General features: G+C 38.0%; 1 protein-coding gene across 3 annotated transcripts in view; it reads right to left on the bottom strand.

The window, feature by feature from the left end:
• The window catches only part of GPBP1 (GC-rich promoter binding protein 1), an 87,460-nt gene that overhangs the window by 11,714 nt on the left and 49,347 nt on the right, over positions 1-26,399 (bottom strand). For 2 of the 3 annotated variants that reach the window (XM_023518960.1, XM_012812136.1), the window contains exons 4-11: positions 18,812-18,935; positions 18,142-18,365; positions 14,979-15,045; positions 13,870-13,929; positions 4,488-4,672; positions 3,740-3,880; positions 1,399-1,566; positions 717-904 (exon numbers count right to left, since the gene is read on the bottom strand). In XM_023518960.1, the coding sequence (XP_023374728.1) occupies positions 717-904; positions 1,399-1,566; positions 3,740-3,880; positions 4,488-4,672; positions 13,870-13,929; positions 14,979-15,045; positions 18,142-18,365; positions 18,812-18,935 (1,157 nt within the window). The remainder of the gene's footprint in view (positions 1-716; positions 905-1,398; positions 1,567-3,739; positions 3,881-4,487; positions 4,673-13,869; positions 13,930-14,978; positions 15,046-18,141; positions 18,366-18,811; positions 18,936-26,399) is intronic. The other variant, XM_003782748.2, reaches the window with a different exon arrangement.

Consider the following 26,399-nt stretch of genomic DNA (forward strand, 5'->3'; position numbering starts at 1 on the left):
CCAGCCCGGGCCTGCCAAAAACAATGACAACTACAACGAAAAAATAGCTAAGTGTTGTGGCAGGCGCCTGTAGTGCCAGCTACTTGGGAGGCTGAAGCAAGAGAATCATTTAAGCCCAAGAGTTGGAGGTTACTATGATCTGTGATGCCAGGGACTCTACCAAGGGCAACATAATGAGACTCTGTCTCAAAAACAAAAACAAACAAACAAAAAAACATGTCACACAAAAACTTACACTCTTTGAAAATGTTTACAGCAGCATTATGCAAACCAGCCAAAAAGCAGAAATGACTGATATCCATCAATTGAACAGAAACTGGTACAGCTAAACAGCATACTATTCATCAATAAAAAGGAACAAAAAGTATTGATACATGCTACAATACAAAGAAATCCTGAAAATACTAAGTGTATTGAAAGAAGTCATGTACAAAAAAAGTAGATCGGTAGTTGTCTAGGACATAGTACAAATGAATAGGTACAAATAAGCCCAAGGTTTCTTTCCATGGTGATGAAAATGTTCTAAATGAGACTGTGAAGACATTTATACATGTATGAAAACATATACTAAAACCTATTAATCTATGCACTTAAAACAGGTTAAATTTATGGTATATAAATTTTCTCTCAATAAATCTATTTAAGAAACAAATTACACTGTAATTGAAATCCTGCCTACAGAAAATGCCAAGAAAAATGTAAAAATAAATACTTGCCTGTGTTCTGCCTCAAGTGAACTTGAAAGAACATCAGTTTGTGGGAAGGTTGAAGAACGAATGATTTGTTGGGAAATCACCGAGGCATTGCCATTCTCTTGTGGAATTTCATTTTCATCAAAGTTCCGGTTTATATCCCTTTCTTGGTGAGTGCTATTGCTGTTATGTAAATTAAATGAGTCGTCATCCTGATTTTTAGGAAGTTAAAAATAAAGAAGAAGAATGAATTCTAAAGAAAACAGTTATTAAAAACTTTAATAGATCCCAGCTATACAACATATTTCCATTAAGAACACATAAATGTAATACTTAGTAAATTCAGGAGACATTTAGAAATTTAGAAATGGAAGACTAAGCTGGGAAGGATACCCAAAGCTTACTGGCCCTAAGTATTCGCATCTATTCAACAAAGGTAAAACCAAAAGTATGAAGGCAGGCAAGAAGTAGGGGGAGGGGAGGGTCTGCAAAAAACAAAACAGATATAAACAAGTTTTAGATGTATTTTTGCATTAAAACTTTAGAATGAGAGAAATTTAAAAAGAAAGTCATTGTTGATACAAATGGTTACCTAGCCTTCTTTCCAGGTAGATGAAAATATGAGTTTATTCCACAGTCCTAATTATTGCTTAAATATTTGAATGACATAATAATGTCAAATCAAGTATTACTACAATTCAATTACCTTCTCCGAGCCAGCATGGCTTTCATCTTCATGTTCCTCTTCTACTCTGTCCCTTTTCAATGCTTTCAAAAATTCACTCTTCTTATCAGTGCGCATTCGTGTCAGTTTGGTTAGACGAGGCTGCTGATTAAGTTTGTCAACAGGTGAAGAGGAATTTGAGCGATTACACTAGAGGAAATTTAAAAATGCTGGTAATTATGTAAGCCAGGGAATTAATGTCAATATAAAGTTCACAAGTACCACAGCCTCCTGTTTTACCTTTACTCACAATGCAAAATGGATTCTTAAGGTCTATTCCACATCCCTATATATTTTCTTTCCTGTTGAATAAGTCAACAAAAGTATTTTCTTATCCCAGAAACAATGAAGTTAATGGTATTAGTAATACTCAGAACCGTGACTCTAAACTAAAAGTCTAAGTAACATTTTTTGGGGGCGGGGGGCAGTTTTTTGGCTGGGGCTGGGTTTGAACCTGCCACCTGGGCATATGGGGCCGGTGCCCTACTCCTTTGAGCTACAGGCACCTGCCCAAAAGTCTAAGTAACATTTTATAAATGCATCCTACAATTGTAAACATTTCCATAATACACAAAAGAGTAGTTTTTCAAACTGTGTTCCACAGATTTCTAGGATTCAAATAACAGTTCCAATAAGATCACTTCTATAATTATTTATACATACATACACTTAGGGCTTATCAGATTGTATTTCACCAGGGAAAATCTCTGTTGAGAGGGCTGGGAACTGAGGAGAAAAATGCAAATTATAGTCCTTTTGTTTTGGTTCTGTGGCGTTTCTGACAGTGGAATGTAATAGAAAATAGAATGTTAGAATGCTGTGTCACAGGGATTTTTACCCATGGAAATAAACCATAACAATATTTAGTTATTGGCATTAATGTGTAGATATTATAAATAATCTAAACATAATTAACCACCTAGAAAAGTCAGTCCTTTACTCAGTTCTGTGATTGAGAACATAAATAAGAAACAGTGTATAAAAAGTTACACTGTTCTGGGTGGTTCCTGTGGCTCAAGGAGTAGGGTGCCGGCCCCATATATTGGGGGTGGTGGGTTCAAACCTAGCCCCGGCCAAAACTGCAAAAAAAAGAAAAGTTACACTGTTCTAATATGAGACCCAAAGATTTCAGGCATAATAATATGACTGTTGTGTCTTTTGTCCTTGAACTAGTCAGAGGACTCCCTGGTCTAAGAGTTGCAAAAACCTAATCAAATGAAAACAAATACTTGGCTCGGCACCTGTGGCTCAAATGGCTAAGGCGCCAGCCACATACACCTAAGGTGGCGGATTTGAATCCAACCCAGGCCCGCCAAACAACAATGACGGCTGCAACCAAAAAACAGCCGGGCGTTGTGGCAGGTGCCTGTAGTCCCAGCTACTTGGGAGGTTGAGGCTAGAAAATCACTTAAGCCCAGGAGTTGAGGTTGCTGTGAGCTGTGATGCCACAGCACTGTACCCAGGGGAACAGCTTGAGGCTCTGACTCAAAAAAAAAAAAAAAAGAAAGAAAACAAATACTTGAGCTACCAGTACAGTAACAATATCTATCTCTCCCTCTTCTTCCTTCTCTTTCCTGCCTCAGTGTTAATACTAATATTTCTGTCAGTCCCAAAAGATGATATGACACAAACCCTCATTATTGGTCGAAGTTCCACCTCTACAGCTTAAGTGTATTGTAAATATCAAATACAATTAGAACTTTCAAAATAATTCCCTTTTTTTTATTTGCACTGTTGAGATACTTCTGGGGTTTTTGATATAAAATATTTCTTTTATTTAGAAGTATTTATCTGGTTGATGGGTACACAGAAGCTTCAACATATTTTCCCCACCTTTTAGGATGGTTAAAAAAAAAATTCTTTTTTGTTGAGACAGGGCCTCAAGCTGTTGCACTGGGTAAAGTGCTATGGTGTCACAGCTCACAGCAATCTCCAACTCTTGGGCTCAAGCCATTCTCCTGCCTCCACCTGCCTCCCAAGTAGCTGGGACTATAGGCACCCGCCACAATGCCCAGCTATTTTTTGGTTGCAGCCATCGTTGTTTGGTGGGCCCGGGCTGGATTCGAACTCACCAGCTCAAGTGTATGTGGCTGGCACCTTAGCCATTTGAGCCACAGGCGCAGAGCCAGGATGGTTGAAAATTTTTATTTAAAATTTTTTAAATGATTCCTATTTTCCTTATGTGCTAAAGTAGCTAGCAAGTAGAGGAAAGCATCTGAATCAAGTTTTCTGAGGGAACTAAAATATCTTTTAATGTATTCATTTAACAAATTTATAAATTATCATTAATTACATTCCTCAGGAGTCATTTTTAATGCCGTACCTCTTTCACTGAATTAGCTGATGGACTAAAATTCTTGGCAGTTGATTTAAAAGCATTAAAGTTGCCAACACCGTATGTAGACTCATGCGGGAAAGAAGTCCCAACTTTATTTTCTTTAGTTTGGCTTTTCCATTGTGTGGGCTAAAGAAAATACATAAACATTAATGGGAACCAAAAACAGATTATTGAAGACTTAAGAAAAACAAGTCTTCGCTATAAAAATGAAGGCTATAAAATAAAAATGACTATATATGGCTCATTAAAAACAAGTATTTGTGTATTATGTCATCATCCCTACATGATTCTCTATCCCTTCCTTTTATTACAAATAAAATTAAAGCTTCATCTTCAAATAAAAATCCCTACTAAATAGCAATTCTTCAAAGTTTTATAAACCTAGTTAAGTTTCTTTCACCTGATAAGAAAACATTCAAAAACCTAAAACTCAGCATCACACAAAGAACGTTGAATATTATAATTAAGCAAATATATCACAAGTACAGCTATGAAACAAAAATCTTATGAATTTCATTTACTACTACTAAAATAAGAAAACACATGTGGACACACACATACCTCCTACACAAAGGTAAATGAAGTTAAAGGCATACAGTTGGCCAATGCTTTCTACTTGTAAGTCAGCACATCACAGATATTCCCAACATTTTAGAGTAAAATTCTAAGACTTTTTCCTCAAAGTAAATTGTTATCAACTCAAAATTTGCATTTGTAACAATTCAGAACTTACTTTTGTAGGTGGAGCAGCAGGTTTAGGGACTAAACCTTTATAAACACTGGGACCAGTTCCGTTCTTAACTGGCTGTGACTGAAGATTTCCTACTACTGGGAATCCAGATAGCTGTAAGTCTTTTGTATTACCTTTCTTAATGACCAGCATCCTTGGAGCTCTAGATTTAGGATTCGGAGGATATTCTGCATAAATAAAGCACGAGCAAGGATCAAACACACCTTCAAATTTTAGCATAAAATAAAACCACGAAATGGATAGCATATTCCAAATATTTTTTAAAATAACAGCTGCTTCCTGGGTAAAATAATTAAACTAAATAAACACAAGCTACATTGCAGTTTAAGAAATACAGCTACAACATAATCCCACAGAACATAGCAAGAATTGCACAATGTCTAATAATATAAATTATGCTAGACAGTGGTCCAGAAGGTTGACAAAACCAACATTAATTACATTCTTAACATATTTTTCATTAACTCATAAAAACTTACAAAATTCATCTTAATGCTTAGAATATAACATGTTTCTATTTTCACCTCCATTTGAAAAGAATTAAATTTTTCAATTCCTTTTCATTATTTTTACTTACAAAGTTATTACCAATACAAAACTGTATTCCCTCTATTGATGAATATATCAGTTATTACTAATAAAAAAGAGAATTCTATTTTCCCAGTACCAATTCATTCGCATATTTAATTGACCATTTAACTACTTTCAAGGAATTCTATGAGTCAAGGCAACAAACTTATTCCTGGCTTCCAAAGACAGCACAAAAAACACTACTACTAAACACAAAATAACTGCTAATTGCAGGCTTTTCTTAAGACATCTACAGTTGCTGGAAATATGAAAGACTATTCCTAGAGTTTAATAAATGTATACAAATAACCAAATAGATGTTGCACATGCACAAATTTACAATTACTTCAGTGAAGTATGTTTCTTCCCTTACCAAAAAAAACAATGAAGGCATAAATTTCATAGTTGGAAAGCTTAGAATGAAAGAATTTACTCAGGGAGGTATGGTGGCTCCTATCTGTAATCCCAGCACTTTAGGAGGCTGAGATGAGAATATCACTCAAGGTCAAGAGTTTGAGCATGGGCTGGGCAGGGTAACAAAGCACAACTCCCATCTCTACAAAAGAATTTTTAAAAATTAGCTGGATGTGGTGGCATGTACCTATATAGTTCCAGCTACATGGGAGGCTGAAGCAGGAGGATCACTTGAGCCTAAGAGTTTAAGGCTGCAGTGAGCTATGACTGTACCACTTTAGTCAGGGATGAAGTAAGAGCCTGTCTTTTTTTTTTTTTTAAGAGCCTGTCTCTTTACAAAAAACAAACAAACAAACAAACAAAATAAATGAATTCAAAGATAAAAATTCCAGAAAATTAAAATTACTCTGCATACTAAGTAAGATATGATCACATAAATTGGTGAGCTGGGTAGATGTATTTGTAATGGTGTCCCACCCCAAATGAATTAAACCAAACTTCCTACTGGATTATCTCAAAACCCAAAACTAAACAGGACTCCTAAGAAAAACTAGAGGGACTCTCAGGTTCACTAAGGGCTTCAAACTTTCTAAAAGATAAAATTGATATAATGCTCTGATCCTTTACCTACTGAAATGCTCAAGAATAGGGCGGCACCTGTGGCTCAGTGGGGCAATGGCCTCATATACCAAGGGTGGCGAGTTCGAACCCAGCCCCAGCCAAACTGCAACAAAAAATAGCCAGGCGTTGTTGAGGGCACCTGTAGTCCCAGCTACTTGGGAGGCTGAAGCTAGAGAATTGCCTAAGCCCAGGAGTTTGAGGTTGCCGTGAGCTATGACATGACAGCACTCTACCAGGGGCGATAAATTGAGACTCTGATTCTTAAAAAAAAAAAAAAAAAATTCTCAAGGATAAAAGGACCTAAACAAAATTAGAAAGGGTTCAGCTTTCCAAAAATTAAATAACTATTGTCCTTCTAGGGTAAACATTCCAACTCAACTTTCTAAAAGAAACCCAATGTAAAAGGTTAAGAAAGAGATCTTCAGGCAAGCAAGGACACAAAAAGTCTATCACACCAATATATGGCTTATCCTAAACATCCTAAAGATATTAACATAATCAAGTCAACAAAAAAAATAATCTCAGAGAACAATGAAAAACATTACAAGCTATGCTAAACAATGTATAAAGTATTTTAAAAGATCCTTGAAATTAATTAATAATATATAATAGGCTCAGCGCCTGTAGCTCAGCGGCTAGGGCTTCAACCACATACACTGGAGATGAAGGGTTGGAATTCAGCCCAGGCCTGCCAAACAATAATGACAACAACAACCAAGAAATAGCCGGGTGTTGTCAGAAGCCTATAGTCCCAGCTACTTGGGAGGCTGAGGCAAGAGAATCGTTTAAGCCCAATAGTTTGAGGTTGCTGTGAGCTATGACACCACAGTACTCTACTGAGGGCAACAAAAGTAAGACTCTGTCTCAAAAAACAATAATAATAGTAAGAGAAAATCTTAACACACAACTATAAACAAAACCCAGGAATCTGAAGAATTATATTGGGAAATGTAAAAGGGTAGTAAGAGTCTGTAAGGTCTCATCTCCAGGGACTCCAGGTGTTGAAGCAGTGGGCAGGTTATATCACTGCACCACAATTAACTAAGTTTAAAACATGATTGATGAAGACTTCCAGTTCTGGCTCGGCGCCTATACCTCAACTGGCTAAGGCGCCAGCCACGTACACCTAAGGTGGTGGGTTCGAATCCCCAGCCCGGACCCGCCAAACAACAATGACGGCTGCAACCAAAAAATAGCCGGGCATTGTGGCGGGCGCCTGTGGTCCCAGCTACTTGGGAGGCGGAGGCAGGAGACTCACTTGAGCCCAGGAGTTGGAGGTTGCTGTGAGCTGTAATGCCACGGCACTCTACCCAGGGGGACAGCTTGAGGCTCTGTCTCAAAAAAAAAAAAAGACTTCCAGTTCAATATGGCTAACAAAGCACTCAGGTTTATATCATCATCTTTCTCTTCTAGATTCTTAATATTGAAGTTACTATAAGGAAGGAGGAAACCAAATACAATACTATAGAATTGGATAGAATGGGGTCACTAGCAAAGGAATGACCCCAGTACACATTTCTAGATAGAGAACTAAAAAAAAAAATTCAGTTTAAAGAGACTGGGACTTAAAAAAAGGCAGATATGGCAGAGGAAAGAAATGAACCTTTTTCACACAGATAAATATCAAATAATTCAACAAAAAAGATCCTTACTTTAGGCAGCAGGAGAATGATCCCACATGGAAGGGTAAAGACACAAGAAGAAATAAAATTCTGTAAACAAAATGGCTCACGCCTGTGATCCTAGCACTCTGGGAGACCAAGGCAGGCAACTGCTTGAGCTCAAGAGTTTAAGACCAGCCTGAATAAGGGCAAGATCCCATATCTAAAACAGCCAGACCTTGTGGCAAGCTCCTATGGTCCCAGCTGCTTGGGAGGCTAAGGCAGGAAAATCACTTGAGCCCAAGAGTTTGAGTTTGCTCTGAGCTATGATGTAACAGCACTCAACCTCAGGGCAACTGAAACTCAGTTTCAAAAAACAAAAAATATGACTCAGTGCCTGTAGCTCAGTGGCTAGGGCACCAGCCACATACACCAGAGATGGCAGATTCAAATCCAACCTGGGCCTGCCAAACAATGAAAACTACAACCAAAAATATAGCTGGGCATTGTGATAGGTGCCTATAGTCCCAGCTACTTGGGAGGCTGAGGCAAAAGAATTGCTTAAGTCCAAGAGTTTGAGGTTGCTGTGAGCTGTGACACCGCAGCACTCTACCAAGGGTGACATAATGAAACTCCGTCTCTCTCTCACACACACACACACACACACACAACTGTAAACATAATCAATGACTGATCAAAACTAGAAGATAGAAGACATGGAGGCTAGATAAAAGCAAGCAAGTATATACTGCCTTTAAGCCTCAATACAGTTCGTAACCACAAGTTTCATCTTTCCTAAAACTGGATTCCTAAACATTTAGAAGCAAGAAATACTCTGGCTGTTTTCTCCATGAGGTCTTCAGTACAAAGAATGATGCGATAGCTCATAAAGAAAAAAGATGAAGCCTAAGAAATCAATGATAAGAGTAGGTAACTTATAAGAGATGACAAAGGTACATAAAGGAAGATGACAGGGACTGGGAGGAAAGAGACGCAGACAGTTATTGTGCTTATTTATCACTCATAATTAAATATTACAGAATAGAGGTTAAGAATATGTGCTTTTGTACAAGATTCATCAGAATTTGAATACTAGTTCCAACCTTACTGGCTGTATAACCTTGTACAATTTACTTAAGCTGTCATCTATAAAATGGAAATTAGTTCTTTATTCTTAGAGTTACTGTGAAATGCTTTATATTTAAATTACAAGCACTTTGGGAGGCTGAAGCAGGAGGGTTGTTTGAGGCTAGGAGTTCAAGATCAGCCTGGGTAATATAGCAAGACCCCATCTCTACAAAAAAATAAAAATAAATAAGCTGGTCATGTTTGTACACACTTGTAGTCCCAGCCATCTGGGAGGCCAATGAAGGAGGATGGCTTGAGCCCAGGAGTTTAAGGCTGTAAGAAGCTATTATTGTGCTCCCCCTAAGCCAACAGAGTGAGATCCTGTCTCAAGAAAGTATTCTTAATGATAACAATCACGGCTCGGCGCCTATGGCTCAAGCGGCTAAGGCGCCAGCCACATACACCTAAGGTGGCGGGTTGGAATCCCCAGCCCGGGCCCGCCAAACAACGATGGCTGCAACCAAAAAATGGCCAGGCGTTGTGGCGGGCGCCTGTGGTCTCAGCTACTTGGGAGGCTGAGGCAGGAGACTCGCTTGAGCCCAGGAGTTGGAGGTTGCTGTGAGCGTGATGCCATGGCACTCTAACCAGGGGGATAGCTTCAGGCTCCGTCTCCAAAAAGAAAAAAAGAAAAAGAAAAGAAAAAGGTAACAATCACCTATGAGTAATAATGATAGTAGTAAAAGGCAAACTTGGCAAACTTAAGAGTCATTTATATCCATTCTACATTATTTACAAATTGGCTCCTCTATTAATTAATAGATTATTGTCCACCCATTCTCCTGGAATAAACTTTCCTAGTTAGTATTTAAGCTCTTAGATTCAAACAGTACCCAATGTCTACTCTGTCAATTGGCAAACTACATGAAAAAGACCCAAACTATTTATGCTTTTCAAAAAAAAATATATTTTGGAAATACCTTAACATCTTAATAAAAGAATTAAAAAATAAGTAATTGTAGTTATTTCCTTCCATAAAACCCATGTGCTTATGACCTTAAGTTCATTAAAACAAATTTTCTCGGGCTGCGCCTGTGGCTCAAACGAGTAGGGCGCCAGCTCCATATGCCGGAGGTGGCGGGTTCAAACCCAGCCCCGGCCAAAAACTTGAAGAAAAAAAAAATCCATAAATTTTCTCATATTCAAATTTTAAATCTACCTCACCTAAAGGCAAGTTTTAGATTTTCGTTATCATCATTCCCTTATATCCTCACAAATATTTGTCATCTAGCAATAACTGACCTTAAATATCACTTTATTATCTTGTTACCCAATCTGTGCCCAAACCTAAGAATCTAAGAATTCGTATGTTCTTTAAATACAAAATCAATGGTGAAAGAGAAGTGGCACAATTCTCAGCAGGACAAATTAGAATTAAAATAATGCCACATATGATACAAATGAAATTGGCCACTTTTTCCATTGGCCATACTTTAATTGTTCACCTTTTCTGTCTTTCACTATACTCTCTATATAACTACTTTCTATATACATAAAGTTCTCTGATTCAATTACTACACTAACTACTTCACACTCTGGTCTACCACCTAGAAGTCCTTTTTTTGCCTTTTAATAAAACTTCAACTAGAATCTCCATTTGTTCTATTTAAATGACACAATTAATGTTTATTAAACATGATGACATGATCAGAGATTTACATAGTAAATAATTTAACCTTAACAGTGTTTTCATTGTGCTTTTTATTGTCATCCTCATCTCACAGATAAAGAAATTCACTCACAGATTAAAAACTCTGCCCCAGCCAGGCACAGTGCCGCACACCTATAATCCTAGCACTTTGCTTGAGCTCAAGAGTTCAAGACCCCATCTCTACTAAAATTAGAAAAACTAGCCAGGTGTGTGACAGGTGTCTGGAGTCCCAGCTATTTGAGAAACTGAGCCAAGTGGATCGCTTGAGCCCAAGAGTTTGAGGTTGGTATTGAGCTATGATGCCATGGCACTCTACCCACGGTGACAAGAGTATGACTGTCTCCAAAAAACAAACAAACAAACAAACAAACAAACAAAAACAGCCCCAAACCTAAATAATCAGTAAAACATATTAACTTTAGGGCTCATATCTATCTGGTTCCAAAGCCAATAATCTCAAGAATATTACTGGAGAAAATGGAAATTAAAGTATTCCTATGCCAGATATTTTGAAATGTTTGCCATTCCAACAGAAAATACCATTTTTAGAAGTGTGCACTACACCAAATGACATCAAAGTCATCATCTCATTGATGCCAGTTACTAATTTAAGTTTCCTCATTATCTTGACAAAGAAGGAAAATCAAATGCATAAACCCAGGTATGTAGCTAAGTGAAGGGTAAACAGTATTTCAATTAATCAAGATTTCAAATTAATTTGAACAGAAAACTTGGTCATACACATAAGACAATAATATACAAATATCAAACACAAAGAATCTGTATCATACACTACAAACAATATGTTTAGTTTTTTAATAAAGATGGACACTGGGCCAGGCGGAGTGGCTTATGCCTATAATCCCAGAATTCTGGGAGGCTACAGTGGGTGGAGCAAGAGGGTCCCTAAAAATAGCAGGGCATAGTGGAGGGTGCCTATAGTCCTAGCTACTTAGAAGGCTGAGACAAGAGGATCTCCTGAGCCCAAGTGTTTGAGGTTGCTATGTGAGCTATGACGCCACAGCATACTCCAAGGGTGATAGAATAAAACTGTCTAAAAACAAATAAAATTTAAAAAATTAAAGATACTGTTTGAATTTGTGGGTTTTGAATGTTGTTAATTAACAAACTCTTTTTGTTTACAGTAGGTTTACAGTAGTATGAAGTTTTAATCAAATGAGTTTCACTAACGATTTATATCAATAGCAATTGATATGGCACTTTTCCTTTAATTAGGGTCAACATTATTCATATAAAGAACGGGCTTAGAGAAAGACACTTCACAAATATATACATCTTCCATCATGACTATGTAGTAAGTCTAATTCTGGCCAAAAAAAAATTTACTTGTGTCAAGTAATCTATTAAATCCTGTTAATTTCCCCATCTCATCATTGCATATGTGTTGCATTTCTTTTTTGTTCTTAAAATTCTGTTGTCATGGGTGGCGCCTATGGCTTATAGGATAGGACTCCGGCCCTATATACTGAGGGTGGTGGGTTCAAAACTAGCCCCGGCCAAACTTCAACAAAAAATAGCTGGAGATTGTAGTGGGCGCCTGTAGTCCCAGCTACTCGGGAGGCTGAGGCAAGAGCATCATCGCCTAAGCCCAGGAGTTGGGAGGTTGCTGTGAGCTGTGATAAAGTGAGACTCTGTCTCTTAAAAAAAAAAAAAAAAAATCTGTTGTCATGTAAGAAAGACGTTTAAGAAAAGTAAAATGATTTTATATACACACACACATTGTGGTTATGTATATATAATGTATATAAAATGATTATATATACATATACATTGTGGTTATGTATACATATATGTACACACATAACCAGAATGATCCAATTGAATATTATCGAATAAATTTGATAAAGAATTTCCCCCCTCCCTTCTGTTTACACCTGTTCCAAGAAACAATCCACCAATTTCCATCATGATCTACCTCATTTGATACAATCATGCCACAAAATCTGTATGTTATGGGGCTAATGATCACTGGACTTCTAAAGAAAATCAACCCACCTTTCTAATCAGTCACAAAGTCACTACTTTGATTTAGAATGCTCGTAAATACAAAAATCCTAAGCAGTGAATTTTTATGCTATGAACTAACCTAATGAGCAAAAATCAGAAAAGTTCAAATTATCAAAGAACAGAAGCAAATATAAATGCTGAGTTAAAACAAGACTATGCTTAATTTTAGTTATTGACATTGTCATTATTTAATACTTTAAATGTTATGCTTTGCAAAGAAGGGGAGGTTGACATTCTCAGGCACTGACACAAAAAAGGTCTACAAACTTCTAAAAAAAGATAAGTTGACAGCCACTAATTACATCTCAAATTACATACACTCAAACACACCTTTCCCCTTTCCCAAATAATTCAGTCACGCAAATGATTTTAAAATTCACACAGGCACACTGAAATACCTTGAATTCATGCTTTACTTTTAAATTATTAAGAATATGTGGATTATTTAATAACCATCAATCTTATGCACCCAACAGTTATGATCCTGGTTAAGATAAAGATACTATAAATTCAGAAACTAAATGAAGGTGCTTCCAATAAAGTCAACTAACTCTAAGTAGAAATTAAGCTCGTGTAACTATACTTGGAATAGTTTACTTTCCCCTCAAGAAATTTTTAAAATTTTTGGATATTATGGACTCTGCCAATTTTTGATCTACAGAATTATAGTTTCATGACCAAACTGTTTTTTCTTTTCATACATACTACATTTCGTTAGTAAATTTTTACTTACCTGGAAGGAAGTAGCACTAGATAAGTTCTATTGAAGTCTTTCCTAAAATTCTCTCGTCTTCCTCAGGAACATAGCTATTTTAAATGTTGCAATTGGGAAAACAATACTTGGGAACCCAGAGGGGAAAGTGAGAAAGGAATAGTAAGGTGTAATACAATGAGAGTTTCATTGTATTCCTATGGGAAGTATGGGGAATTTAACATGCCACAATTAACCATTTTTTATGCAGAGACATTTCTTAATTTACCTAAACACAGTAAAGAGTACATCTTCCTTTTAAACATCTTTTCAACTAGTACTCAAAATCGTTAGACCAATCCTGAAACAGTACAACCAAAATCTTTATATTAATACATTTTATTCTCATTATTTTCAAATCTTTTCCTTTAAATCATTCCTAAAATTATTAAGTCAACCAAGGATCAGTACCAATAGTATCTATCCATAGTTTTATATGACAAATACTCACTGACATTCTTAATTTTTTAATTTACTTTCATTCTAATCAAATCCAAATTATTCCTAATTTCTTAGAGATTCTATTTAACACCTTCCAGGTGGTTCTATATATTCTTATGCAATCAGCTGTTCCCAGAAAAACTGAATAATAAGGAAACATACCTAAGAGAGGAGCTTGGGAGATTTTTTTGGTTGGGTATGTGTGTGTCTGGGCGTGTAGGCCTGGGGAGAGTGGTAGAAATACTAATTTGCAATACAGAAAAAACAATGCCATTCACATGGTTCTAACAAAAGTGTCTGACCACCCCCAACCCCCACCCTCAAAAAGCCCTTAAATCAAGAGGGAGATCAAAAGAAAACAGATTAATTCCCCGGGTTCACCCCATAAATACAGTAAAGCACAGGAAGTGGCAAAGTTTAAAATAATGCCTTCATTGTTAGGACTAGTATGCTGTCATAAGCCACAATCCTTTTGTTTTAGTAAGTTGCTGATTTTTCAATAGAAAAATACAAATGAACATGTGTACAAGTTCCAAAGTGGATACAGCACCTCTGAATTTGGTATCAAATAATTAAATTTATTTTGAGATGTCAAATCTCTGCATTATAAAATTTTCCATTATTTTAAACTTCACTTGATTTAAAAAACTATCTAATTTGTACTATATGAGTGCAGTTTAATCTTTTCTACAATGCTATCAAATTAAACTCATAGCGGTTTAAAGAAAAGGGAGCTATTACCAGAAAAACTCATTAAGATTTAAAAATCTAAGAGACAAATAATATCTAATACAGGTTAGCTCCATAAAAAACTGATAGAATTATTTCTAAAAGTCATACATATAATCATTTTCATAGGTAAAAGAATTAACTTCATGTCACACTATGAACTGAAGTATTTATATCTTACAGTTAACTAAGTTTTCAACATGTAATAACTAAAATTAATCTAAACTAAGTTTTTTGTTTATCTGGGTGCTTTCAAAATGATTATCAAGTTATTACATTAACTTACAATCATTTTTTAAAAAAGCAAATTCAAGCTGAGTATACTTCTAACGTGCAAATCAACTATTTCTAAACAAATTTTTCTACTCCAAATCCCTTCTTTAAAAAAAAAAGTGTTACCTTTTTTTTTGTAGCTTAGCACATCAAAAACAAATACTTAAAAAAGTTTTATTCTAGCCTACTTACTTTAAAAAAACACAGAAAGTGAAATCTATAAATATTAACATTTTGTGCCCCTCAAAGATAGATCAAATATTACTTACCCCATACACCTGCAGCTAAAGATTTATTCTGATTTGGTTCTCTCTCATATTCAGGATTTAAAGATGGCTGGAATAAAGTGGAGAGAGAAAAATTAAAACCAATATTTTAACACTTCACATTTTTAAGACAAATCCTTTAGAAGCAATCTCAAAATTATACCTACTATAAATATGGAATCTAATATAATCAGCTGTGACTGCAGGCTGAGTATCCATTGTCCCCAAATCTAAAATTTGAAGTGTTTCAAGATCTGAAACTTTCTGAATGTCACTTTGATGTCCATAGGAAATGCTCACTGGAACATTTTTGGATTTCAGATTTTCAGATGAGTGTCACTGAACTGCTGAGCATAATGCAAATATTTCAAAAATCCAGAAAAATTTGTAATCTGAAACACTTCTGGTCCCAAGAACTTCAGATCAGTAATACTTGACCTGTATTAAAAATTACTTTATAGGGCCAAGCACAGTGGTTCACACCTGTGATCCCAGCACTCTGGGAAGCTGAGACAAGCGGATTGCTTGAGACCATCCTGAACAAGAGCAAGACCTTGTCTCTAAAAATAGCTGGGTGTTGTGGCAAGCATGTGTAGTCCCAGCTACTTGGGAGGCTGAGGCAAGAGGATCATTTAAGCCCAAGAGTCTGAGGTTGCTATGAGCTATGATGCCCCATGGCACTCAACCCCAGGGGGAACTGAGTGAGACTCTCATCTCAAAAAAAAAAAAAAAAAAAAAAATTACTTTATAAGCCTTACTTCCAGCTTACTATACCAACCACTGAAATGGTTACTATCCATACTCACATACTTGTATCTGAGAAAATAAATGTCTTTAATATTCCCCTTATCCATGACTGAGAAAAGACTAACAAAAACAAAGCAAATTCAAGAGTTTGTGGGTCTCTGAATCAGTCTGAGAAATAATCCCTCCTTAGCATAAAGTCAAGGTCAAAAAGGAAAATCAGACCATTTCCCAATTTTTTTTTACATTTCATTTTTGAGGCAAGGTCTCACTTGGTCATTCAGACTGGAGTACAGTAGCATGATCATAGCTCACTGCAGCCTCAAATTCCTGGGTTCAAGTGATCCTCTGACCTAAACCTTCCAAGAAGCTATCACCATAGTTGTGTATCACCACACTAGCAAATGTTTTAATTGTTTTATAGAGGTACAGTCTAAGTTACTTTATAGGGCCACACAGAGTGGCCCTAACCCTGAACTCCTGGCCTCAAGCAATCATCCTGCCTCAGCCTCCCAAAGTGCTGGGATTATAGGCATGAGCCACTGCATCTAGCCTCCAACTCTTTTACTCATTTTTATCACTATATACTTTAGAGAACACATTTATTCTCAAAGCAAAGTGAAAACTTACTTCAACAAGTGATGCTCAGGACTATTAAAAAGTGAGATGAGGACGGTGCCCGTGGCTCAGTGAGTAAGGCGCCAGCCCCATATACCAAGGGTGGTGGGTTCAAACCTGGCCCCCACCAAAGCTGCAACAAAAAAATAGCTGGGCATTGTAGCTGGCACCTGTAGTCCCAGCTACTCAGGAGGCTGAGGCAGGAGAATGGCCTAAGCCCAGGAGTTGGAGGTTGCTGTGAGCTGTGTAACACCATAGCACTCTACTGAGGGCGATAAAAGTGAGACTCTGTCTCTACAAAAAAAAAAAAATTTAAAGTGAGACGAATGATGGCGCCCATAACTCAGTGGGTAGAGCGCCGACCACATACATCCCAGGCTGGGGGCTTCAATCTCAGCCTGGGCCAGCTGAAACAACAATGACAACTGCAACAAAATATAGCCAGTCATTGTGGCAGGCACTACTTAGGAGGCTGAGGCAAGAAAATCGCTTGATGATGGGAGTTCAAGATCAACCTGGGCAACATAAGATGAATACCTTTATAATGACCCACTTCACTTAATGATTAGTAAATATATTTTCTCTACATTTTTCTTGCTCACTTTATAGTAAGAATATAGTTATAGCACATACTTAAAAATTAAGAAAACTGGCTCGGCGCCCGTGGCTCAAGCGGCTAAGGCACCAGCCACATACACCTAAGGTGGCGGGTTCGAATCCCCAGCCTGGACCCGCCAAACAACAATGATGGCTGCAACCAAAAAATGGCCAGGCGTTGTGGCGGGAGCCTGTAGTCCCAGCTACTTGGGAGGCTGAGGCAGGAGACTCGCTTGAGCCCAGGAGTTGGAGGTTGCTGTGAGCGTGATGCCATGGCACTCTACCCAGGGGTATAGCTTGAGGTTCCGTTCCAAAAAAAAAAAAATTAAGAACATTTTGTTTTTGGAATAAATTTTGACTTGGGAATAAAATAAGCAGGCCTAACAAGGCAAAAAAATCAAAGGGAAATGAGGAGAGAGGGGAAGGAGGAGGGGAGAGAGGAAGGAGGAAGGGGAGAGAGGACCGAGGAAGGGAGAGGGGAGGACAGGGGAGGGGAGGGGAGGGAAGTGGGAGAAAGAAAAGGAGGGGAAAGAAAGGGGGAAGGAGTACAGAAAGAAACCAGAAAAAAGGGGAAGGGGAAGGGGGGGAAGGGAAAGAAAAAGAAAAGTAGACAGGGGCTGGAAGAGAGAGAATGAACAAAACCTCACAAAATGAAAAGAATTAAAAAAAAAATTGGAGAAAAATAATAATAATTGGGGGCGGTGCCTGCAGCTCAAAGGAGTAGGTCACCAGCCCCATAGGCCAGAGGTGGCAGGTTCAAACCCAGCCCCCGCCAAAAACTGCAAATAAATAAATAAAATAATAATGGGAAAATGTCTATTGCGGAGGCTGAGCCTGGTGGATTGCCTCAGCTAACAGGTTTGAGACCAGCCTGAGCAAGAGCAAGATACCCCCCCCTTAAAAAATAAAATAGCTGGGAGTTGTGGCAGGCACCTGTAGTCCTAGCTATAGGAGGAGGCTGAGGTAAGAGAATTGCTTGAGCCCAAGAGTTTGAGGTTGCTGTGAGCTAAGACGCCACAGCATTCTACTGTGACCAAGTGAGACTCTTTTCTCAAAAAAATAAATAAATAAATAAATAAATAAAGCTATTGTATGTGATCCCTGCAGAAAATGAGCTGTGCGGATAAAACATCATTAAAAATACCTTGATAACACCTTGGTAACACTTGTAGGAATTTTATCTGTATTAAAATTACAAGAAACTTACAAAATCCTCAGCCTCAAACTGTTTGCGTTCTCTCTTATCTTCTTTCCTCCCAGTTTCATTGTCAGGTATGTTGTTTTCATGTAATCCTTGGCTTTTTCCAGAATGGAAAATACTGCTACGAGAACGGGAACTTCCACCATGGTATCCCCCTCGATGATTTATGTTTTCAGTACCATTTCTTCCATGTGTACGCCATCCATTTTTTTCCTTCCTTCCAAAGTTACCTTTATTTGGTAACAAAAAAAAGTAACACAAATTTAAAGGTAGTTATGCTTAAAGACTGAATCACAATCAAAACTTTCTTAAAGGGGGACAATCTTAAATAAAGCCTACAAGTCATGAAGGGGCAGGGGACAGTGCTTGTGGCTCAGTAAACAGAGTGCCGGCCCCAGCCAAACTGCAACAAAAAATAGCCGGGCATTGTGGCAGGCACCTGTAGTCCCAGCTACTCGGGAGGCTCAGGCAAGAGAATCGCCTAAGCCCAAGAGCTGGAGAGCTGTGACACCACAGCACTCTATCAAGGATGACATAGTGAGACTCTTGTCTCTGAAAAAAAATAATTAAATTCAAATTTTAAAAAATAAATTAAATAAAAATTAAAAATAAAAAACTTTCTTAAAGGAGCATGAAGAAAATTTATCCTTAACCCTATCATTCCTTAGCCAATTACCTCCATTAGGACGTCCAATACCAGAATCAAAGCCATCTGAAGAGTTGTGTCGTCGACGATTCACATCATATCGGTTTTCTGTCCATGAAAAGTTTTCAGAATGCTTCTCAAAATTCAATGACGACTGAAACAGATTATAAACATACAAGTAAATATACTTTTAAGTAAAGCTAAATAACTTTAAAAACTAGCAATACTCTTATTTCCAAGAATTTTAAACGGCAAGGGAACATTTCATAGTTTTTCTCAAGGCATCTGACAACTGGGTAACTCTAAACAAGACAGACTTCATTTTTTGTCGATTTTCTACCACCTAACAGAAACAAGCATGCTTTTTCTGAACGAGTTCAATGTCATCTACTTTTCTGAGCAAATTTAAAGGTAAAATGCCATTCATTAAAAGGGAAACAAGCTCAAATATGACGAACATTTCTCTTGTAATCCCAATATGATAATTTGTATCACACACTGCTTGTATAAACATTTTCACTCATACTATCTTTATATAAGCAGTATGTTATACAAATTATCATACTGGGGTTGTAAGAGAAATGGGAGACAGGGTGTGAAGGTCAGGCAGGACCTAAATCAACCAGATGAGCTGTGTCATGAAAAATTATCAAATGAAACTTGTTTTAAGTCCTTTATTTCCAAACTTCCCTTCTCCAAAATAAAGCTTTTAAAAAGCTATCAAAATAACAGAATGTTTAACTAACCCAAAATACTAGAAAGTCCTATTTCTAAAGGTTATTTTAGCTCAAATATTAATCCACTAAATCTGATAAAATCATAATCAAAACTAACACTTCAGACACTTTAACAGAGGACACAACAGGTCATCTCCATAGAAATATATAAAAATTCCCAAAAACATTTGAGAAAGAAAGTGGTAATGGAGGCTCAGGGTCCATAGCTAAGTGGTTACGGCGCTGGCCACATACACTCAGGCAGGCTGTTGGAACCTGGCCCTGCCTGCTAACAACGACAACTGCAACCAAAAAAAAAAAAAAAACCAAAAACAAAAAAACCCCAAAAAGCTAGGCAGGCTGTGGCAGGCGCTTATAGTCTCAGCTACTTGGGAGGCTAAGACAAGAGAATCACACCCAAGAGTTTGAGGTTGCTGTGAGCTATGATGCCACAGTTCTCTACCGAAGACAGTCATGGTGAGACTCTGTCTCAAAAAAAAAAAAAAGTGGTGATGGGATAGGGAAAGGCAGTTGCTATGCCAGATACTAAAACATGCTACTGGTATCGGTACACAGCTAGAGAATTTTGCTTTGTGATAATAATGGCATTTTAAATCCATGGGGTAAACATGAGACTGTTCTACCAGGAAGACGTTAGAGTCCTCTTTCATACCATCAATAAGAGTAAATTCTACAAGGATTAAAAAAACTAAATGAAAAGAAGCACTACCATTAAAACAAAATATAAATGAGTGCTTTTATAATTCCTGAGGAAGGTCTTCTTAAGCAAGATTTAAAATTCAAAAATCATTAAAAATGACGATGTTGAAAGCAAATATATATAGAATAAGAGGGAGTCTGTCAGGCTGGGCAGACATGACACAGCTCATCTAGTTGATTTAGGTCCTGCCTGACCTTCACACCCTGTCTCCCATTCTTAGTATTTTGTAAATTTAGCTACCACCCTAAAGATGCCTGTCTTGAGTAGTTTAGGTGGACTAATTTAGGAGATTAACTTAGAATGCTGTTTATTGTTTATGAATCATGGGTTCTGCCGATTATTACTTAAGGGTCAACATGGTCTTCACTTTGAACTCAAATGTATAAAACTGTAGTGTTAGAAATGGAAGATCAGAACAGTCTTAAGAGGTTATTCTCACCGTTCTCCAGAATCCGGGCCTTCTGACCAAGTTTAGTAGACCTATCCCACTCTCTGCACACTGGCTAACAGTGACAGGTGGCCAGCCCCCTCTTCGTCTGTGACTTGAAAAACTTTGACTCAAGGCTCAAAGTGGTGGCTCCTGTGGTAATCCTAGCACTGTGGGAGGCCAAGGTGGGTGGACTGCTTGAGCTCAAGAGTTTGAGACCAGCCTGAGCAAAAAAACAAGACCCCATCTCTACTAAAAATGCAAAAATAAACTGAGACAAGACGATCACTTGACCCCAAGAGTTGGAGGCTGCTATGAGCTATGATGCCATGCCACTCTACCCAGGGTGACAGCTTGAGACTCTGTCTCAAACAAACAAACAAAAAAGACAAAATCTAAAGACAGTAAAGGTTGAAAAGACAGATACTCTTGTATACTGCTGATAGGAGTATTAAAAGGTAAGGCTTTTCTGCAAACCTGCTGAAATCATTAAGTGTACTAGTAAAAAGAGATGCTTCTTCAACTCATACAGACTACCTTTATATCTAATTGTGAAATTCCTGTTAGATTAGAAAGCAGAGGAGCTTAAGTGCATGACTGTTAAAATTTATTTGAATGTCAACTAGGTAATAGCAAGAAGATTGGAGAATTATGACAAGACCTCTCAAGTTGCCTTTCTCACCTTTTCCTTCATTTCCCATACCTATGTCTGAATTTCTACTTCGATTAAAGAACCTGGGTTAACAACTGCAGTTTTAAGTGACAATAAAAAGACTGAGGTACACTGGTTACAGACAAAGCCTGAAATCTGATCATGCTTTACATTTAAGTTAAACGTAAACACTAATTGAAAATACTAAACAATCTAAGCCATTTTTAACTGAGCTATAACCCTTCTTATTGACTACAAATTACTTTAAGAAGTGAAGCAAAGGGTGGCGCCTGTTGCTCAAAGGAGTAGGGCACCAGCCCCGTAGGCCGGAGGTGGCAGGTTCAAACCCCGCCCCGGCCAAAAAACTACAAAAAAAAAAAAAAAAGTGAAAAGACTTTTACACTGCTGGTGGGACTATAAACTAATACAACCTTTTTGGAAGGAAGTATGGAGAAATCTCAAAGAACTCAAGCTACACCTCCCATTTGATCCTGCAATCCCACTACTGGGCATCTATCTATCCAGAAGTAAAAAAAAAACTTTATCTAAGGGACACTTGCACTTAAGACTGTTTATCGCAGCTCAATTTACAATTGCCAAAATGTGGAAACAGCCTAAATGCCCCCCAACCCAGGAATGGATTAATAAATTGTGGTACATATACACCATGGAATACTATTCAGTCATTTAAAAAAATGGAGACTAAGGCTCGGCGACTGTGGCTCAAGTGGCTAAGGCACCAGCCACATACATCTAAGGTGGCAGGTTTGAATACAGGCCAAGCCCACCAAACAACAATGATGGCTACAACCAAAAAAAAAAACCAGCTAGGCATTGTGGCGGGCACCTGTGGTCCCAGCTACTTGGGAGGCAGAGGCAGGAGACTCACTTGAGCCCAGGAGTTGGAGGTTGCTGTGAGCTGTGATGCCACAGCCCTCTACCCAGGGGGACAGCTTGAGGCTCTGTCTCAAAAAAAAAAAAAAAAAAAAAAAAAAGGGAGACTTCACAGCATTTTTTATTAACCTGGATGGAAGTGGAACACATTATTCTTAGTAAAGCATCACAAGGTTGGAGAAGCATGAATCCTATGTGTTCAATTTTAATATGAGGACAATCAGTAACACAGTAGGGGTTAGGGAAAGGGCAGAGCAAAGAGAGAGGGAGATGGAAGGGAGTAGGGTAAGGAAGAACTAGGTCCTCCATGACCTAGCAATTATGAATTGGGCTGCAATGAACATTCTGATACAGATATCTTTATTGTAGTGTGATTTGTGGTCTTGGGGATATATACCTAATATAAGAATTACAGGATCAAATGGCAGGTCTGGTGTATGTGGCTGGTGCCTCAGCCACTTGAGCTACAGGCACCAAGCCGAACTATGGTTCTCTTAATCCTTACTCCTTTCTGTGATATATTAACAAGGGTCTCTATTTTTTATTTATTTATTTTTTTTTTTGGAGAAAGAGTCTCACTTTGTCACCCTGGGTAGAGTGCCATGGTGTTATACCTCACAACAATCTCAAACTCTTCCTCAAGTGCTCCTGTGGCCTCAGCCTCCCCAAGTAGCTGGGACTACAAGTACCCACCACAACCCCAAGCCAGATTTAGAGAAATGGTCTCACTCTTGCTCAGGTTGGTCTCAAACTCCTGAGCTCATACAATCAACCCTGCTCAGCCTCCCAAAGTGCTAGGATTACAACTGTGAGCCACCACAGCCGGCCTAAAGGTCTCTATTTTCAAAAATGTTCTTCTCAGCTCGGAGCCAGCCACATACACTGAATCTGTCAAGTTCGAACCGGCCCAGGCCAGCTAAACAAAAATGACAACTGCAACAAAAAACAGCCAGGCATTGTGACGGGCACCTATAGTCCTAGCTATCTGGGAGACTGAGGCAAGAGAATCGCTTAGGCCCAGGAGGAGTTTGAGATTGCTGTGAGCTATGACACCTGGCAACTCTACCGAGGGCAACGTAGTAAAACTCAAAAAAAAATATATATATATTGTCCCTTCTATTTCTGAACATTTTTTTTTCCCTATACTATACCTAGAAATAAGTGAAAAGCACTCCTCAATTTCAGTGACAGGTTGTTCGTCTATTATTTTCCTGTATTCTCTCTGAATGTATTCATCTACTCTCAAAATTTAATTACATGCTAAGCAATCCCAATTCTCTCTCAAATTCTGATCTCTTTCCTGGGCTTTAAATAATCTGCAGATTTCAGATCCATGTCTCCTGGCCATCTCAAATTTAAACATCTCCAAAACTTATCTCCTCCATCACTTTCGTATGTTTCTATGTCTTAGTAGTTACTAATATCAACATGGGCCATATATGCCTATCTTCAGAAAAACAAAGTTTAGGCAAAACAGGCTGAGCACAGTGGCACCTATCTGTAATCCTAGCACTTTGGGAGGCCAAGGCAGGAGGCTCATGTGAGCCTAGGAGTGCAAGACCAGGTTGAGCAAGAATGAGACCATCTCTACTAAAACAGAAAAACTGGCTAGGTGTTATGATGGGTACCTGTAGTCCCAACTTGTTCCTGAGGCAGAAGACTGCTTTAACCCAGGAGTTTGAGGATGCAATGAGCTAGGCTAATACCATGGCACTCTAGCCTGGGTAACAGACAGATACTCTGTCTCAAAAAAAAAAAAAAAAAAAAAAAGTTAAGGCAAAATAAAGATGTTTCCAGATTCAAAAAAAAAACGGAAATAATAATATCTAGTAAACCTGCCCTATAAGATATACTACGGGAAGCTCTTCTGGCTAAAAGGAAATGACACTAAACAAAAACTCGAAATACACAGGAAGAAATGAAGTATACAAAAACAGTATATATGAAGATTGTTTGCATGTTATACGTAAACATCATGGTTATTTTAATTCCTTTCCAATTTCTTTTAAAAATAATACCCACTACTAGCAAAAATGAAGTATACTAAAAACAGTATATATGACGATTATAACATGTGTATATACATAAAAATCATCGTTGTTTTATTAATTTCCTTCCAATTACTTTAAAAAATAATACCCACTGCTGGCGAGAATGTGAAGCAGCTGAAATCCTCATACATTACTAGTGAGAATGTAAAATGGTACAGCCACTTTGGAAATCAGTTTGGTGTTTTCTTAAAAATTAAACATACAGGGTGGAGCCTGTGGCTCAGTGGGTAGGGCACTGGCCTCACATACCAAGGGTGGCGGGTTCAAACCCAGCTCCAGCCAAACTGCAACAAAAAAATAGCCAGGTATTGTGGCAGGCACCTATAGTCCCAGCTACTCGGGAGGCTGAGGCAGGAGAATCGCACAAGCTCAGGAGTTGGAGGTTGCTGTGAGTTGTGATGCCATGGCACTCTACCAAGGGTGATAAAGTTAGTCTCTGTCTCTTAAAAAAAAAAACCCTCGGCGCTTGTGGCTCAAATGGCTAAGGCGCCAGCTATATACACTTAAGGTGGCAGGTTCAAATCCAGTCCGGGCCTGCCAAACAACGATGGCTGCAACCAAAAACTAGCCGGGACGTTGTGGCAGGCACCTGTAATCCCAGCTACCTGGGAGGTGGAGGCAGAAGACTCGCTTGAGCCCAGGAGTTGGAGGTTGCTGTGAGCTGTGATGCCACAGCATTCTACCCAGGCTGCCTTAATCTAAAAGTCCCAAATCAGAAATACTCCAAAATACAAAACCTTCTAAGTACCAGCATGAAGCTTTCAAAGAAATGCCCATTGAAGCATTTCGGATTTGAGATGTTCAGATCAGGAACCCTACACCATTAAATATAATGAAAATATTCCAAAATTCAAAGAAATCCAAAATTACAATCATTTCTGGCATTAAGAATTTCAGATAAAGGATAATTAACCTATATCATAATTAAGAGTTCAACCAGAAACAGGAATAGACAAATCATTAAGCAATAGTACTTCAAACAATGGATCCCAATTGAGTATTCATCAACTTCTCACCTAAAACTACTGGAATTACATGTTTGAATTTCAAATTTTTCAGATTTTAGAAACGTAATGTGGTATAATACTCCTATAATCAAACATGTACCTCTTTAAAGTAAAATGTGAAGATTCACACCAAACAGAATCCCTTAAAAGAGAAAAAAAAAGATGGTGGGTATACTCTCAATTCAAAAGGAATTATGAAGTTTCCCCATTGAGAGCTTTCTACATTTGGGGATTGCAAACGGGGACTTGGGACACAAGGAACATGGAGGCTTACAGACTAAAGACTAAATAGTGTTGTTATTCTGAAGCATTTTACTTTAGAGAGAAAGCTCTGGAATGAGAATGTCTGTATTTAAAATTCTGATACCACCAGGAGCTAACTGACTAGCTTTCCCAAGTGACTAAATTTCTCTAATGTTTGATTGCTCCTTTTTTGTATATGAAGTTGGAGGATTAAGTTCACAAACTCATCCTAGAAAAAGTGATACCTCATTGCTGAGTATCACTATGGTCACTTCTTAGAGGGACCCCCTTTGGGAAGCTATGCACATACAGCAGCATCTAGTCCACTCTTCAAAGCATTTTTGGAACTCTTTTCTGGAATGGCCATCAGAGCAGTATGATGTCTTATAATTATGAACTGTGACAATTAAGTTGGAGGACTCGTCCTAAAAAAAAGTGCTACGTATCTCATTGCTGAGTATCACTACAGTCATCAGATGGCCAAAGGGAGTACTTCAAAGGTAATATAGTGATATTCAGCAATAAAGTATGTAGCACATTTTTAGAATGAGTTTGCAAACCTTCTGACTTGAACTAAATTGTCCAACTTTGTATTATAAATCAAAATATTTCCCTTTTCTTAAGAACTGCTAAAGGATTACATGAGATAAGCACGTTAAAAAAAAATATGACCTATGGAACATAGCAACCACCTCACTACAAACCACTATTAATTTTCACCATTATTAGTATTAACTGGTTCCCATATGAAAACAGAATTAGTTTACACCAAAAACCAAATAGTTAAAATTTCAATCAAGAAATAAAATCGGCTCAGCGCCTGTGGCTCAAGCGGCTAAGGCGCCAGCCACATACACCTAAGGTGGCGGGTTCGAATCCCCAGCCCGGACCCGCCAAACAACAATGA

The sequence above is a fragment of the Otolemur garnettii genome, unplaced genomic scaffold (assembly GCF_000181295.1).
Source record: "Otolemur garnettii isolate 467f Iridium unplaced genomic scaffold, OtoGar3 scaffold00005, whole genome shotgun sequence".
Classification (NCBI taxonomy): domain Eukaryota; kingdom Metazoa; phylum Chordata; class Mammalia; order Primates; family Galagidae; genus Otolemur; species Otolemur garnettii.